Genomic DNA, 16,372 nt, shown 5'->3' on the forward strand with positions numbered 1-16,372 from the left:
TCCATCTTGTTGCGTTAGCAAGCGGTGGCATATTAATTGATGAATGCTTTCTATTATTTCGTATATATGTCCTGATCGATTTAATGATGTCGCGATGCTCCTTTATTTTTGTTGTTACAGGACGAATGACATCATTTGCAACAAACTAGAGCGTATGTGTAGCACGTCTAATTGGAGATAATACTACCACAAATTGAAGCATGTCCATTTCCATTTCATTGTCAGTATCATGATTTTCAGTTTCATTTTCGTCAAGTTCTTGTTCCATTCGTAGCAATTTTGTGGCTTTAACAATATTGGCACCATTATTTGTTGTAACACATTATAATTAGCCAATTTCTATGTTGAAATTTTTCAGGCATTCTAATATTATTTTCTTTAAAAACATAGAAGTATGCGCTTTCTTCAGCTCAATGACACCTGCAATATTACAATTTAAAAATAATTTGGTAAAAATTTTTTAAATTTCATTGTATATATAGTTGTGTAAGGTATAAATTAAACGTTCACACGCATATTATAACGTTTTTAAGTTTATATAAAACAATCAGAAGTCGACATCAACGATACTATGCCTTATGTTATTAAATTTAGAATAATATTAAATATTTTATACAGGTAAATATAATTTTTTTAAATGCTTGGTAAATAAATATTAATGTAAAAAAATAGTTGTATCGCTGCAAACTACAACAAAAAAATTCGTGCCATGGTTTAGTACTAAAAAAAAAACGGATCACACTCAGTCCCTGTACCTATGCCAATTGGTTTTCTTTGGCCGGCACACTTTTTCTTGCTGTTTGGATATTCCTGAAATTTCAAACCTAATATGTTGATTGTCAGAACGGGACACTTCGTCCGACACTTGCCAGTTCCATATAGATTCCTTAATACCTTTGATACATAGAGTGAGATCTAATACCTCTTCTCTAATTGCATTAATATAAGTGGGTTGGTTACCTTTTTTAGCTATAGTTAAACCTAAAGGCATAATATATTCGAATAGGTACTCACCCCTTTTATTAATATTGCTGCGCTCCCACATTGCATGGTGAGAGTTTGCATTACAGCCCAGAATTAGCTGCCGTCCAGTAGACTTGCAGAAGCTAATCAGTTGCTGAACTTCCGATGGTGGAACGGTTTCTTCTTCACCTGGTAAGTAGACAGAGGCCATGACTATATCTGTGACTCCTCTTATTGTTGGAACTTCAACTAGAACCGCTACTAGGGGTCTAGAAATAAAGTTAGTTAATGAAAGATGTTTTACGTCCCACCGATTAGGATACCTGAACGCGGCACTGCTATCGATCGGTCATAAATCAGCTTATCTGATTTTGTGTTAAGACCCCGAATGTGGCCATCGAACACCCACGGCTCTTGGATAAGTCCTAGATCGATGTTATTGGTTTGGGCAATTCTGCACAAGGTGGATGATGCTTTTTTAGCATGGTGCAGATTTGCCTGGAGCACTTTAAAAGTGCTCATTTTGTCTCGTTAAGAGAGTTATGGACGAGACTTTCACGTTTGTCTCGTCGAGAACCTTTGTTCTTATCACCCTTTGATCACGAACCGGTATGCAATCCTACCTTTAAGTTCGCATAACTTCTTCATAGATTCGTCATCAATGACGAAAACCAGGTGTATCATCTGATCCTACGTCAGCCTGTTTATCACCTTTCACCGCTTGGTGGAGAATTTGTTCTGGGTGCCAGAGAGAATTTCGTTTGACAGTGTCAGTTGACAGTGGAAAATAGCCACGAACTACGTGAGTTCGTGGAAGATCCTTTTCCTCTACCACGTTTATAGCGAGTCCGCATTTGGCCCCTATGTGACCTGAAAATTTCTGACCCACTCCGCAGTTTTTGCATCACTGCAGATGATAAGCAGCCACCCCGTTCTAGGTAAACACCCTTCGAACTCCGGCTGTATATCGTCGTTGTGTTGCTCAATAGCAACATCAATAATGGCTTCCTGGAGAAGCGTTATTTGCTCTGTAGTGAGCAAAGTGCCAGCTCGATCGGCTGACGTGAAGCCTAGACGTACGTCTTTAACAGCTAGGCTGTTAAAGGTTTGGTGGTAATCAAACCGGGAGATTGCACCTCCGATCTGCGTGTCGTTTTTTAGAGCTTCTGAGCTGTTAAGACCTGATGCCATAGCCGCCTTGAACCTTCTTCCCTCACTTCTTTTGAGATGAGTGAATTTTGGACACTCTAAACTGAGGTTGCTAACTTTAGAGGCGACGACAGTTAGACCGGACTTTTGTGAGACCACATTGCTGGTGTCGGAATCTCAAGATTCGGCAGCTTCGGAATTTGAAGACAATGCTTCAATGATTTCCTGGCGTTTTACTTGAGATCGCAGACGAAGTATTTTCTGGTATGTGGAGAAGAAGACGGTGGCCCATCCGGATCCATATTGACGCACACAGTAACGCTGTCAGGATGGATGGCGGCTTCCAGCCCAGTGGCCGGCACGTACACAGGTATGGATTCCGTAAAGGAATTATTTGAAAGTGATATCACGCACGTTTGAATTTTTTTTAGAATTGTCCAAAAGAAATTTATATAAATTCAGGATTAAAGGGTCACCCACGACATAGCTCGTTGATCGTGAGAAGTCTAATTAAAACTGGAGGTCGACAGGTATCCAGAGTTCGCATATTAGAGAACCACTATCCATGGTCATTCATCCCTCAGCATATGCTGTTCCACCTTGGATTTGAGCTTTTGCTTGCGTCCGCACGATTTCAATTAACCAGCACCCATGGTTAAGACATGACCATACTATGGAGCTGTTTCCAGCCACCACCGCGTAGAAGATGTAATCACATTACTGACAGTATACAACAGTTACGGCACATACACAGAGTACGTGTTTATTCCCCTGTGTATCTGACGGATGACGGACAAACTTTTATGTCATAGCAGATTTCGTGTAAGGATTGAACATTGTTATGGACTTCTGAAAAAACTTTGCGGTAGTCTTAAGGAGTTAAGAATCCGTAATCAGAATGATACGAGTCATAATTTTTGTTCAAATTGGTTCCTTGTTTGTTGCATAATGCGCAAGATTTTACGACTTTCACGTGATGATACGGAACACGTTAATTACTTACATGACAACGATGAAGAATCTGATGAGTTTATGCAGAATGAAGCTAATCGGAGAACTAATGAAGAAGCTTCGAAGCGTAAATTTATTTATAATTTAATGTTCCGCAATCAATAATATACGAATACAAATATACTGCAAGATCACTTTTTTCAAGTTGGTTTATTAAAAGACAAGAATAATATAGTATGTAACAATCTATAAATATATTAATATATTTAATAATAATATAATATATAAGGAATTAGTATTATAAAAATATGACTAATTCTTGATTTATTATTGTTATTTGTTGTTATATTTTTTTATCAATTTTATATTTTACAATTCTTTCCTTCATTTCAAACTTCAATTTCAATTAATTCAATTGGGCTCAACCTCCACTTATCTTCCATTTCAATTTTTTTTCTTTAATTACAATTTTTCGCTTCTCAATTTTGCTATATGTTTCGTGCTTCATTTTTCCAAGTTTTTTTCCTCGAATGCGTGGGAGGTAGTGGGGCTTTGTATAGCAGAACGCACGACTTTCGTTGCAGAGTTGGATGCTGTGTTGTCTGCAGGCGCTTCAATAAAATAAACTTTGTCGCTTAGCGTAGAACTAGCTGGTGGCTGCGATAATGTGTACATATTATGAGCGGCTGAAAATTAGATATTTGGTGTCCAAACATTTTATTCAACAGCTCAAAAAGGTAACAAATTTTCGCAAGTTTCGCTGAAAATGATTAATAGTTTTTAAATTTTAGTAGCCCAAGTAGAAGTGAACAAGCGCACTTTTGTGGAGTTGAGAGTTACCGAAGCCAAACGGGACTTTTCCAGAAAAACAAGTTAATGTCCCGTTTGATAGTAACCATGCGGTCGAATAATATCGCATGATTACTCCGTTAATAAAACTAAGCACAGGGCCGGATTCAAAAACGCGTGTGTTAACTTAGATAAGCATAGCCATAGATTCAAATATATCGAAATTTTACTAACCTTCAATGGTACTGCCGTCCGATTCATCCAGCAGTCCTGCGTCAGTTGCGGCAAGCCAGTCGTCCGCTTTCCGGTATTGCGCCTTTAGAAACGCTACCTTCCACCGTACAAAATCACACGTTGCATTCAACTGTGTCTTTTTCAGTTGAAGCCTATGAAATTGAAAATAAAAATTAATTAAGAAGTATACAAATAGAAACTCGCTAAGTGAATTAACCTCAAATTCTGATTCGTCCTGCAGAAATTCTATTATTTTTGCGACTGCAACCTTTTCTTTTTATTTGCTGATGCTCCGTCTTCCATTTTTATCTGAAAATACATTAGAAAATTTTAAATAACCACATTTTGTGTAATATTTTTACAAACTTATCTTTCGCTACCAAACGCAAATTTAAAAATGTGAAGCAACAAATGTCAAAATAGCTGATTTGTGCCATTTTTGTTTTGTTGCAAGTAAATATACATAGGTTTTAGTATAGGAACATTGCAAGCAATTACACGAATCTTTGTGCGTGTGTTTTGTTGTTGTTAATTGCATGCTCGTACAATCTGTGCATTTCGTGCACCTTACAAGAGAGAGTGAATACCCCTTTTTAAGAATGCGTTTATTCTTATTGGATCAAATGATTTTTATATCGTACTTCTAACACGCACATAAACGAGTTGGATGATATATATATTTAATTAGTTGTTGAAAAATGCCGAGCACTTAAACTCATAGTTTTACTATTAATTGTTTTAAGTTAAACTGCACAATTGTTCGATTCTTAAATTTATTTCTTGTATGAATTAACAATAATATGCTCTTGTATATTTTATGTGAATATTTTAATTTTAATTTATGATGCAGTACCAACGTTAAGTTGATGAAGCTTTTGTTTTATATATTAAAACCAAGATTTACTTTAAGGAGATTTAACACCCCTACTATGTTTGTCGGTTTTGTTTATAAATTTAGCTTCGACGACGTTTACTTCTACAACATCGTTGTTACTTTTATGCAGTGCGTTTACGCAAACAACATCATGTGGAGTGTGTACAATCACTTTGTTGCAACATTTTGGCGCGTTGCAAATAAATTTGCACTCACGAGCAAATTTGTGTAAATCCGTAATCCATTCTCTGTAATATGGTGTTTACATTGGCCGAAAATAACTCATTTTGAATGAATGCAAGTGTTTACATTCGTTGTATTTCATTCGTTCTCATTTCAAAAAGCTGATTTGTCAACGTAAATTTTATTTGAAATGTGAAGTAGTAATTTATTTTGTTTAAATTTACATTTGTTTACAAAAATGAACAATCAACATAAAAAACTGATTATTGCAGAACAATTAAATTATTTACAAACATTAAAAGCTATTGCAATCACATTAAGAAGTAGTATAAATAAAGCGAAACGAAAGCAATAAAATAAGAAAATAAAAATGCAATTGTTAATGAATGCACTAGTCGCCCAAGTAGAGCCTGTGCCAATTCCATTAGAGAAGAGAGTTGCCATTGCAGTGTACGCACTTGGCTCATCCGCAAAGTACAGAACTGTTGGCATCCTTTTCGGAGTGTCGAAATCAGAAGAAAGTCAGAAGCCATTGATTATTACAATTACATCTCCAGAAGATGGTGTTTCAACCGCAGCAATGAAATTCGTATCTGTAGAATAGTTAAGTTGCTGCAGTGGAGAAGCTACGTCTGTGTCATAAAGAATATCACCTGACTCGGACAATGGATAAAAAGTTATGTCTTCATTTAATTCGAAAACTTCATTTATTACTCCATTGGCTCGGCGAATGGAGTAATATTTGAAACTACAATATTACTTTACTTATTATAAATTCAAGAAATATATTAATAATTACTATACCGTTATCTTCGTATCCTGTTTCATCCATCAATGTTTCGACGTTGTGGATTTTAAAACTGCCTAATATTGCATATACCTTATGGTACAGTGGCCAAATAGAAGGAGATCCACCCGGCATGCCCATCGCTGCCTTTTCTTTTCTATAATATATTTTAAGTTTCATATTAGTTAATAAATTTAATTGTATTAATAGAAAATTTAATTTGTGTAACCTAGTAAATAAAAAAATAATATACTTTATGTATAATATAAAATAATACAAAAAACGTAATTAAACTTACCTTACTCGTTAAGTTATTTATTTTATTAGCAATTCCTTTAACGGACACCTTCATTCCACGCCATGAAAGTTTTCGTTGAAATTCTTTATATATATGGCTGTTTCTCCTAATACCACGCTTGTTTTCTATGTCTTTCGCCCAAAGTTCACTAAAAAGGTCTGTTGCTGCATCTGCTCCAGATATGTCTCCCTTTTTTGTAACTGCTTATTAAAAGCATAATATGCAGGCATATTGACATTCTGTCCATCTGCAGTCTGTTTTAACAATATTCGCTTAAAGAATGCGCGCTGATCCTCCAACATTTTGTTTGTGAATTCCTGTTTCTGTTTTAGCAAATAATTTATAACGTCTACGTCCATTATAGATAAAAGTTTTTTACAGTCCTTGTCACAATTGTTTTGTTTGAGTTCTAAAAATCAACTGAACTATATTTTATACATTACACAATATGTACATAATTAAGTATAACTCTTGCTTTACACATTACACAATATGTACTAAAGCTAAGTACAAGCTGGGGTTTCCGACTTTACTTAATATAACTACCTTATTTATTGTTGAATATGACAATAGATATAGAGATTTAATAATCTATTACTCCTTGGTTTTTTCGCTTTCTCAATTACCAATGGCACTAATTTATATGATCCATCAGAGTTTGCTCCGAGTAAGATTGAAATTTTTCCTTTTAGATTTTATATAGTTACGTTTGTGGGTGCACGCGTAAAGTGAATTACCAAAATAAAGTGAAATAAGACAAACAAAATTTTTATATTTAACTGAATAAATTTTATGTTAGTTAACAATTTTAATATATGATTTTTATAGTTTGATAATTTTTGTTGTGTGATTACAACTTTAAAAGAAATTATTATTTGAATAAAACAAATTTTTATTAAATATGTTTATTATTATTAACTGCATTCGTTGGGTATGCAGGTTTTAATTAGAATGATTTTCTAATGCTCTGCTTCATAAGCTTAGAGCTAAACTTAACGTATGAAAATAACTTACGCTAGCAATTATTATGTATCTAAGGGAATGATAAAGCATGCATACATAAAATCTTATCGCACATAGCGTGGTTTAAAAGGACATAACGGCATTGATGCCAGGCATAATTCATGTTGCTGTCCGCTACTGAGTAAATTATATTGTCTTTTTATACTATTTAGCAACAAAGTATATTTACTGAAGTTGCTTTAGATTAAATGTATATATGCACATACTACGAGGGTGGTTTGATAAGTCAGTGACTTTTTGGATTTCCCGCGCAGTTACTCCAAATGCAACAGTGCTACCGTCAGCTGTAATTTACCAGTGGGCAAGTTTTTAATTTTGAGTAAGCTACGTCGTTCAGTTGGTGTTTGATAGCTGTTCAAAGCAGATAATCTCATGAATTTTTTATTTTTACAAAAATGAAAAAAGAGCGACACTTATCTGAAGCACTAAACTCACCCAAAAATCCCCACGATATCACCATTGTATGTGACGAACTGATCGTTGCATTTCTGTAGCTTAATTCTTCCAAAATGTTTATTGAAATTACTTTCGACAGTCATGAACAAGCAGCTCCAGAATCTAGCTTAAATGCGAGCTTAACACCGTTTACTTCTGCATCAATGACGAAAGGAGGTGGTGACTTTGGATGACACTTATCATGTACACTAAAAATAGCAAAATTATTAGTACCAGAATTATTTACTACATTAGAAAAATTGTTGCATTCATTATTATTTACCATACTTGTTTTTTTTTTAACAAATACTGGCCATATGGCCCACACGTCCACAAATATTGCATTTGCAATTTTTAAATTGCAAATGCAATTTAACTACTTTAAGTTCCTCATCATCGTCCCTTATTCCATTAACTTCACGTACTACGAAAAGAAAAACAGAGCAAGAGAAGTATTTCAAATCAAAATTTAAGTATTTTGATTTGTAAGAAAAGGAAAATGAAACTGCAGCAAGAAATAGAGGAAAATAAGCTACGTAGACACCAGGAAACACCAGAAATTTTAAAAAATAATCTTGAAAAATAGAATTGATGTATTTATATATTTATTACTGTAAAGCTAAATCTTTTTAATATAAAAAAACATAAATTTAAAATATAAATTTTGAATATTATTCTAAAATGTTTTAGCTATTCTATTTAGCTATTACGTTTCAGTTTACCCATGACTGTAAAACAGTCTCTGAAAGACCCAACTGCTCACTTGAGACTTTGTCACGAAGTTCCCTGCTAACTACCTCTGCACAAACAACATTTTCTATCCAATCATCGTTTTCCTCAATGCAAAGATTATGAAGTACGCAGCAGCCAAGCACAAACTTACACATTCTTTCCACAGAAAAAAAATCCAAATGACTTAACTGTCGCCATCGTTGCTTCAACAATGCGAAAGAATTTTCAATACTAACACGAGTTTGACTATGTTTTTTATTGAGTGTTTTTTGTTGTTTGGGTAGGTCTCCATAATCCTTATACGGAGTTAACAAATATTCTCTCAAAGGATATGCTGAATCGCCCAATATGTGAAATTTGTCAACACACACAGAAGGAAGCTCCTCGGATATCGGTTACAATTTGTATATTCGAGTATCATGAATTTTACTAGGTGATCCAACGAATACATCTAAAAATCTTTAGTTAGCATCACAAATAGTTTGTAATGTTATAGACAATAATCCGTGTCTATTTATGTATGTAGAGCGTATTTTATTGGCTGGTTTTCTAACATAAATTTATGTGCCATGATACGTTTTGAAATCCTGCAAGCTATAAAATATTTGTAGTATATGAACTTGCTAATGTATTGGAAGATCTTATTAAAAAAAATAATTAAGCGTTGCTATCTTTTTTATCACCGCATGGCATTCTTGTAGCTTTGGCTGATATATCAAATAAAAAATTCGATACGCAAAATATATATTTATGTACACTTGAAGATGCTACGTGGAATAAATTGGCTACTTCTCTGTAAGTGGTTTTGTTGCTTACAAACCTGCAAGTTGAGTTGTATGTAAGAGTTATTAATACATATTCAGAAATATGTAATAAGCACCACAAAAATATAAGACATTGCGTTTCAGAACTACTTCCAATCTTTCCGCCAGCATGTATTTTATGTTTATAATGTGAAGATTTTCCAAACTGATCAATTATTTTTTCTGCAGATAAACGACTAACTCGAAAATTTTCTCAAAACTGCATAAATTATTTTTACAAATTGTATAAATAAACAAATTGAATTTTAATATTTACACTAACTTCTTTTTCTGGGTATTTGTACTTCCCAAAAATTTACACAATTGATTGCAGGCAATTTGGTTGCAGGCAGCTCCGGATCACAAATGTCCCGCAGCAGTCCATAAGTCTCCATTCCAATGTTTTTTAACAGGATCGACCGCTTGATCATATCGTCCTGCCAAGCCATTTCAATATAATGGGAGTCTAGGATCTCCACCTGGTCGCACCAACTGTCCACCTGGGGTCTGAACTCCCGCACACCTGACGTGGTCGTACTTGTTTTCATTGTTTTGCACTTTCATTTTGTGCCATATTTTCGAAAAATTTTTTTTGTAATAACTTTTGTGTAATTTAATTTGCACGAGTTAAATTGATTTTCATACAATTTTTATATGATAATTTAAATTTTTTTTTGATATTAATTTTATTTCAGTTTAAATAATTTTTAAATATATTTAAACCACAACTTAATTTCTCGTGGCCAATGTAATGTTCACATTTAAGTTTCGATTAAGACTAGTTTTTATTTATTTCATTTTAACTTACAAGCTTACAAGCTTGTAAGCTGTAAGCTTTATATATATAATATAATTGTTAATAATTTTTATGTAATACAACAAATTTAAAATGAAGTAAAAATAAAGCTAATGCTACTATTATAAGTAGTATGTTGAATTATCAACAGTGTATATCTTTGTTGTCAAATAATTCTTTACATAACATAATATTATTTAAGTTTTTAAACTATAATTTATTTTTAATTAGACTTAATTCTAAAAATGTTTTTTTTTACTGCAGAGCAATGCGACAAAACAATTAATTATTTATAAATAAATTTAAATCCTTAAATGTTGGATCGCTTAAACCATCATTTATTTTATTATTTAGCTTCCAAAATAAATTGATATCATGAAAATGTTTAATATTTTTTTTTTGATAATCTTAACAACGTCCACTGCGATACAATTTCATCCGGGTCTCAATCTAATAAATTACTAAAATTAGTAATGGTACAATTGAAATTTCATTATCAGAAAGCATTTTATAAAGCGTTATAATCTCAAGACATTTTATATCATTTCTTGAAAAAACGGTAAAAAGTTTGTGAAACTAGTTCAATATAAAAACAACATATATTTTTTTTTATTTCACATATTTTAGAATTTTCTAAATTCTGATTATTTGTAAAAGTCTGTTTAACTCCTATAAAAACTTTTTCAAAGGGCAAGAAATGTTTAGATTCTTTGAATTCTAAGGATTCTAATACCACATTTTTAACGTGATAGCACATAAAGTTGGGTAATATTAACTTAACAACTACTTCTACTTTCCTATATAATAAAGGTAGTTGAATGCTTTCGGATTGGAACTTAATATTTAAGTCATTCGAAGTTTTCAAAATATAAGTTAAAAAAAAACATGTAAGCTTTTGTTTCTGGTATTGCCATAAGATTTGCTAGGCTTTTGTAAAAAAGAGGGGATCGATAATTCCTATTTATGGATAAATTTGAATATAGTGCGTCGTTTGCATTTTTCCGTCTTTTTAATTTTACTCACGGCTCGAATGGGTTAAAAAAAGTAAAATACAATTTGCACGCGCTTTTGTTCAATAGCTGCGTTTCAGCAAACATGATCCGCTCAATTTTACAGGCAAAACAAAAACAATGGGGTGAACCAGCAATTGATCTGGTTCACTTTCTGGTTCAATGTGGATGTTGTAAAAGATAAAAGTGGAACGTATTTTAATGCAAATGAGGTTGGCAATGCGATGCAACGGTGTAGTAAAATTATAAACAAATCTACATTTATATTTATTTATTATTGATTTTATTTATTTATTATTTATTTTATGTACTTATTTATTTAATATGTTATTATTATTTATTTCTTTGTTTGAAGTAATGTTTTAATTATTACTATTACTATAAATAAAAATTATTAAAATTAATTAAAATTATTACTTTAATTATTTACGTTTCATTATTATTAAAAAAGTGTTGTCTGATAATTTATGAAAATCAATTAATTTGAAATGAATATATAAACATTAAGTTGAATACATTTATTTAATTAAAACAGAACAATACGTAAGGAAACAGGCTCTCCAACATACACGTTTATAAAAAAACCATTGCAAACTGCTTGCAAGTTTAAGCTATATCCAGCTTCCTTTTGAAATAAGCCTAATTGCTATGGTGAGGTACATTTATTGTAACATGTGTGCTGTCAATCACGAACGGAAATTTTGCAATTGATATAAGCTAAACACTAGTTCTTGCAATTATTCTCCATACAGAAGCTTTTGGTATGCCAAAACAAATACCAAATTCGCGAAAAGTATTTATGGTATATTTGCCATATACCACAAAAATATGTAAATTTTCTTTATTGCTCTCGTTCAATTGTGGACACCACGGTTATTTTGTATTTGCTGATTGGAGTTTATTAACAAATCTATTAAAATATGAAACATAATTAATATATAGCAATTGTATTTTTTATGCGCAAATACCAATCAAATAATCTTTAACGGAACAATTATTGATCGTTTCCATAAAATTTCCACTATATCCATGCTGATGCACTTCATCCCTTGAGCTTAATACACTTGGACTAGTGTTTATGGAGGAGTCAGTTTTGCTCGATAATTCTAGTAAAATCTGCAATTTTCATTTATTTACTATAGAATTTTTAAGTTTTTAAGTAAATAAATAAAAACTAAATAACTAAATAAAACTTACATTTCATACTTCAGACATTTCAACAGATTTTATTTATTTTCCATTTTTTAGATTTTTTGTATTCAAAATTTTCTCACTTATTTTTTTAGCGCCAAAATTATTCACATAAATCAAAAAATTTAGTACACAAACCCAACTGGCATATTTCAAGCGTTGCCGATTATTTTCAAACGTGATCCGTATCGTTTCAGCAAAGATGATCCAGATCATTGAGCGGATCATGTTTGCTGAAACGCAGCTAATGTGCACATAAGAAGACTTTATTAGGTTGTACCGGCGAACCCAGTGGGATCCACTTAGGCCTATAGGCCCATTGTGATAGAAGACTTTATTAAGATCAAAAAAATATGATTATAGCAACAAAAATAAAAACATGTTCTTATGTTCTTAGAACATTTGTTAATATCTGTATGAAAAAAGTGAAAGACAATAATTTCATACACGCAAATATAATATTTCTTTATTTGATTACAATTTTTAAAATACAACCAGAAGTAAAAAACGGAACCGGAAAAGAGAAGGGCAAAAACGAAGCCAAAAATTATTGTTTGCCAGACGTCAAACTGCAGCTGTCAAAAACTACTAAATGGGTGATGCCATATCGCCTGGTTGCTGTGCCAAATCTCAAACATCCTGCCCGGCTGGACGGGTACGTTCAGGATGCTCCACAAGCCTGCATATCTTTTGGATAGGTCGCATGCATTCGCCAGCTGAATGCTTGATCGTGACTACTCGTACCAAACCATCTTCGCCTGGGTGAAGTTTAATCACCCTGCCAAGCCGCCAATGTGCCGGATAACCACGCCATCGCCTATGTTGATGTTATCATCATTCTGATGGCATTTGGAACGTGGTTGCAAAGTTGAAAGATATTCATCATGCCATTGTCGCCAAAAATGCTGTTGCATTTGCCTTAATTGTCGCCAGTATGATAATTTGTTGCTAGGTACCTTGCCAATAGGTTCATCTGGCACTGCCAATAGAGATCTGCCAATTAGGAAATCTGAAGGTGATAGAGCCATCTTGTGTCATGCAATGGTATAAGTGGACGTGAATTCAAGCAAGCCTCGATATGTACAAGTAGAGTATGTAGCTGATCATAGTAAATGGAATGGGTGCCAACAATGCGTAGTAAGTGCTTCTTTGCTGAATTAACGGCAGCTTCCCATAGACCGCCTTGGTGAGGTGCACCAGGTGGTAGAAAATGCCATTTTGTGCCTCAATTTGCCAATTGCTGTTGAGAATATTCATTATGCCAAGCCTGTAAGTCAGCAGCCATTAAGCGATCTGCGCCAATGAATGTAGTGCCATTGTCACTGTATAAATGGTTACATGGACCACGCCGATTTACGAAACGGGTGTATGCATTTATGAATGCCTCAGAAGTGAGGTTTTCAGCCAGTTCGATGTGCACTGCCTTGGTTACCATGCACACAAAGATTGCCACGTAAGCCTTCCGCACGTTTCGTTTAGCCATGGAGCCAATTCGTATGTTGAATGGACCGCAATAGTCTAAGCCAGATCTTGCAAATGGTGGAGATGGGATGACCCGAGCCTTTGGTAATGTCGCCATACGCTGTTTTAGCATTATGTGTTTATGCCGCCTGCAAATCGCGCATGAGTGTATGCATTGCTTGACTAAAATGCGTGCCTGTAGAATCCAATATTTGTGTCGAATAGTATGAAGCATAATTTGTATACCGTCATGAAGTGTGTCCTGATGCACCTGCCATATTAAAAGCCTGGCCAATGTGCTATCCTTAGGAAGAATGATTGGATGACGTTGTGGCTCTGTCACCCTCGCATTATGTAGGCGTCCGCCTACTCGCAATATATTGTCCGCTGTGGAGCTGATGAACGGACTCAGTGCAATGAGCTTGCTGGATGTGGATATGGGCTGCGCCTTTTTCAGCTGCTTGACTTCCGCTGCGAAATATTTCGCTTGCTCTGCCTTGATGTGGTGATTTAAAGCAATGTCCATTTCGCCTGTACAGATGTGTGTATGTGAACGAAAACGCTGATGTGCCTTTTTGCAACGCAATATGTATGCAGTAGTGCGCAATAGCTTGCCAAGATGACTGAACCGGTCCAACAGATCTATGACGACCAATTCATCGCCAGAAGTGTAGTGTGTCTGTAATGCGGGTTGACCTATTACCTGCGGAATAAAGAGTGTATGGTACGTGCTCCAAATGCAAAGCCTGCCTTGTTTCGTGTAAAAGAGTAGCCAACAATTGCGCAGCACAAAGTTCCAATCGGGGTACTGTTACCGAATGTAATGGTGCCACTTTAGTTTTTGATGCGATAATGTGACTAGTGATATTGCCATTGTGGTTTGTTGCCAAATAGAGTGCTGCAGCCATTGCCTTGACACTAGCATCGCAGAAGCCGTGAAAATGTATTTGATATCCGGGTTGCATGCCTATCCAACGCGGTATTCGCACTGCCTCCAGTTAGGACAGCTGCCTTCGGTATATGAGCCATTCTTGCAACAGTTCAAGTGGTAATGGGTCGTCCCATGCCAATTTTGCCTGCCAGAGTTTCTGTATGAAAAGTTTAGCCGTAATGATGACTGGTGCCAACATGCCAATTGGATCATATAATTTTTCGGCATCGCTAAGCACTTGCCTTTTCGTAAGATGTTGTGCATCATAAGAGCTGACCTGATAGAAGAGCTCATCAGTGAGTGGATCCCAGTGTAAGCCAAGAACAGTAGTTTCTGCCAAGTGCGGATTAAGCTGACATGGATCAGCATCGCCAAGAAGATGTGCCAAGACTTCAGCGCTATTCGATTTCCATTTCCTGAGATGGAACTGATCGTCTGCCAAAACAGATGAGACATCGGCCGCCAGTTGAATCGCCATGCCAATAGAAGGTGTACTCTTAAGGTAGTCGTCTACGTAGAAATCATTCAGGATGCTGTGCAAAGCAGTTTTAGCTCGTAATTCATCTGAGAGTTTATAAGAATTGTCTCTGCCACATTGCTGCATAGCGCAAACAGCCAAATATGTGCCACTAGTTGTGCCATATGTAACGATAGCCAATTGATATGTGCGAATGGGCTGATCGGATGATTCCCGCCAGAGTATCTGTTGCCACTGCCTGTTGTCAACCTTGACTTGCCTGAACATTTTCTCCACATCAGCTGTGAATGCTATTCGATGCTGCCTGAAGCGAAGCAAAAGGTTAAGTAATAAATCCTGTATTGGGGGGCCAGCGAGTTGTGTATCATTTAATGATATGCCATTCGATGTTTTTGCGGAAGCATTGAATACGACTCGGAATTTTGCCATGACTGCATGATGTGGAATGTATTATGCGTGAGATGGGTCGCCTGAATGATGCTGAATAGGGAGCATGTGACCAAGTTGTTCGTATTCGCGTATAAAAGCCACATATCTTTGCCTGAGCACTGAATTGGATGCCAATTTTCGTTTCAACTGGTGAAATTACCTGAGTGGCATCTGATGTGAATTGCCAAGTGGTGGAGCATCTGGTGTAAATAGTATTTGTACACAATAACTCCATCATCAAAACGCTTATGTGTTCTCATGAAAATGCACTCGCAATGATCGCAATGATGCTGCTAGTTTATCGCCCTTAGCCATGTCAATATCTTTGAATTCAAATAGCCTGTGTAGAAGGTCATCAACTCGCTCATCATGCGTCTCCACACGCAATGCCATAGATTGTTCCGCCTTGTAGTTATGCACGGTTAGTTCGGCTGGTCCGAATACAACCCCGCCTAATTGCATATTTTGTGCCACAGGATCATCAAGTTCGCCACGAACTATGCCATCTGCCAACAATTGGCCCCATACGTCTGAGCCAAGCAATGCATCTATAACACCAGTTTCGCCAAATTTCGGGTCTGCCAAAGGCAAATTGCGTAAATGCTGCCAACAGTTTTCCATGATTGGAGCCACGGGGATTGCTGAGGTAATTTTGTTGATGATATAGAATTCAACATCCACGCCAAATGAAGCATTGACAGTCATGCGCAAGACTGCCCGGCCATTAGTATATGAGCGATTGCCACTGTCAACGCCTTGTATTTATAATGCACTTACCTGAGAGCCTGGATAGAGCTCGACACGAGTCGATATCGCCAAAGTCATTTAAGATGCGTATTTGTGCTGTTGCCAAGA

The 16,372-nt window shown here is 35.2% G+C and overlaps 2 protein-coding genes across 2 annotated transcripts; both read right to left on the reverse strand.

The window, feature by feature from the left end:
* Positions 1-13,443: 13,443 nt before the first annotated feature.
* On the reverse strand, positions 13,444-14,644 carry LOC119666490. Its single transcript, XM_038075769.1, has 2 exons — positions 14,495-14,644; positions 13,444-14,382 (listed from the first exon to the last, which is right to left on the reverse strand). Exons 1-2 carry the CDS (start codon positions 14,642-14,644, stop codon positions 13,444-13,446), a joined length of 1,089 nt encoding a protein of 362 aa, XP_037931697.1.
* A 33-nt stretch (positions 14,645-14,677) lies between these two features.
* On the reverse strand, positions 14,678-15,517 carry LOC119666491. The gene has a single exon (XM_038075770.1). It carries the CDS (start codon positions 15,515-15,517, stop codon positions 14,678-14,680), a length of 840 nt encoding a protein of 279 aa, XP_037931698.1.
* Positions 15,518-16,372: the final 855 nt, after the last annotated feature.

This window comes from Teleopsis dalmanni, chromosome 1 (genome assembly GCF_002237135.1).
Source record: "Teleopsis dalmanni isolate 2A chromosome 1, ASM223713v2, whole genome shotgun sequence".
Classification (NCBI taxonomy): domain Eukaryota; kingdom Metazoa; phylum Arthropoda; class Insecta; order Diptera; family Diopsidae; genus Teleopsis; species Teleopsis dalmanni.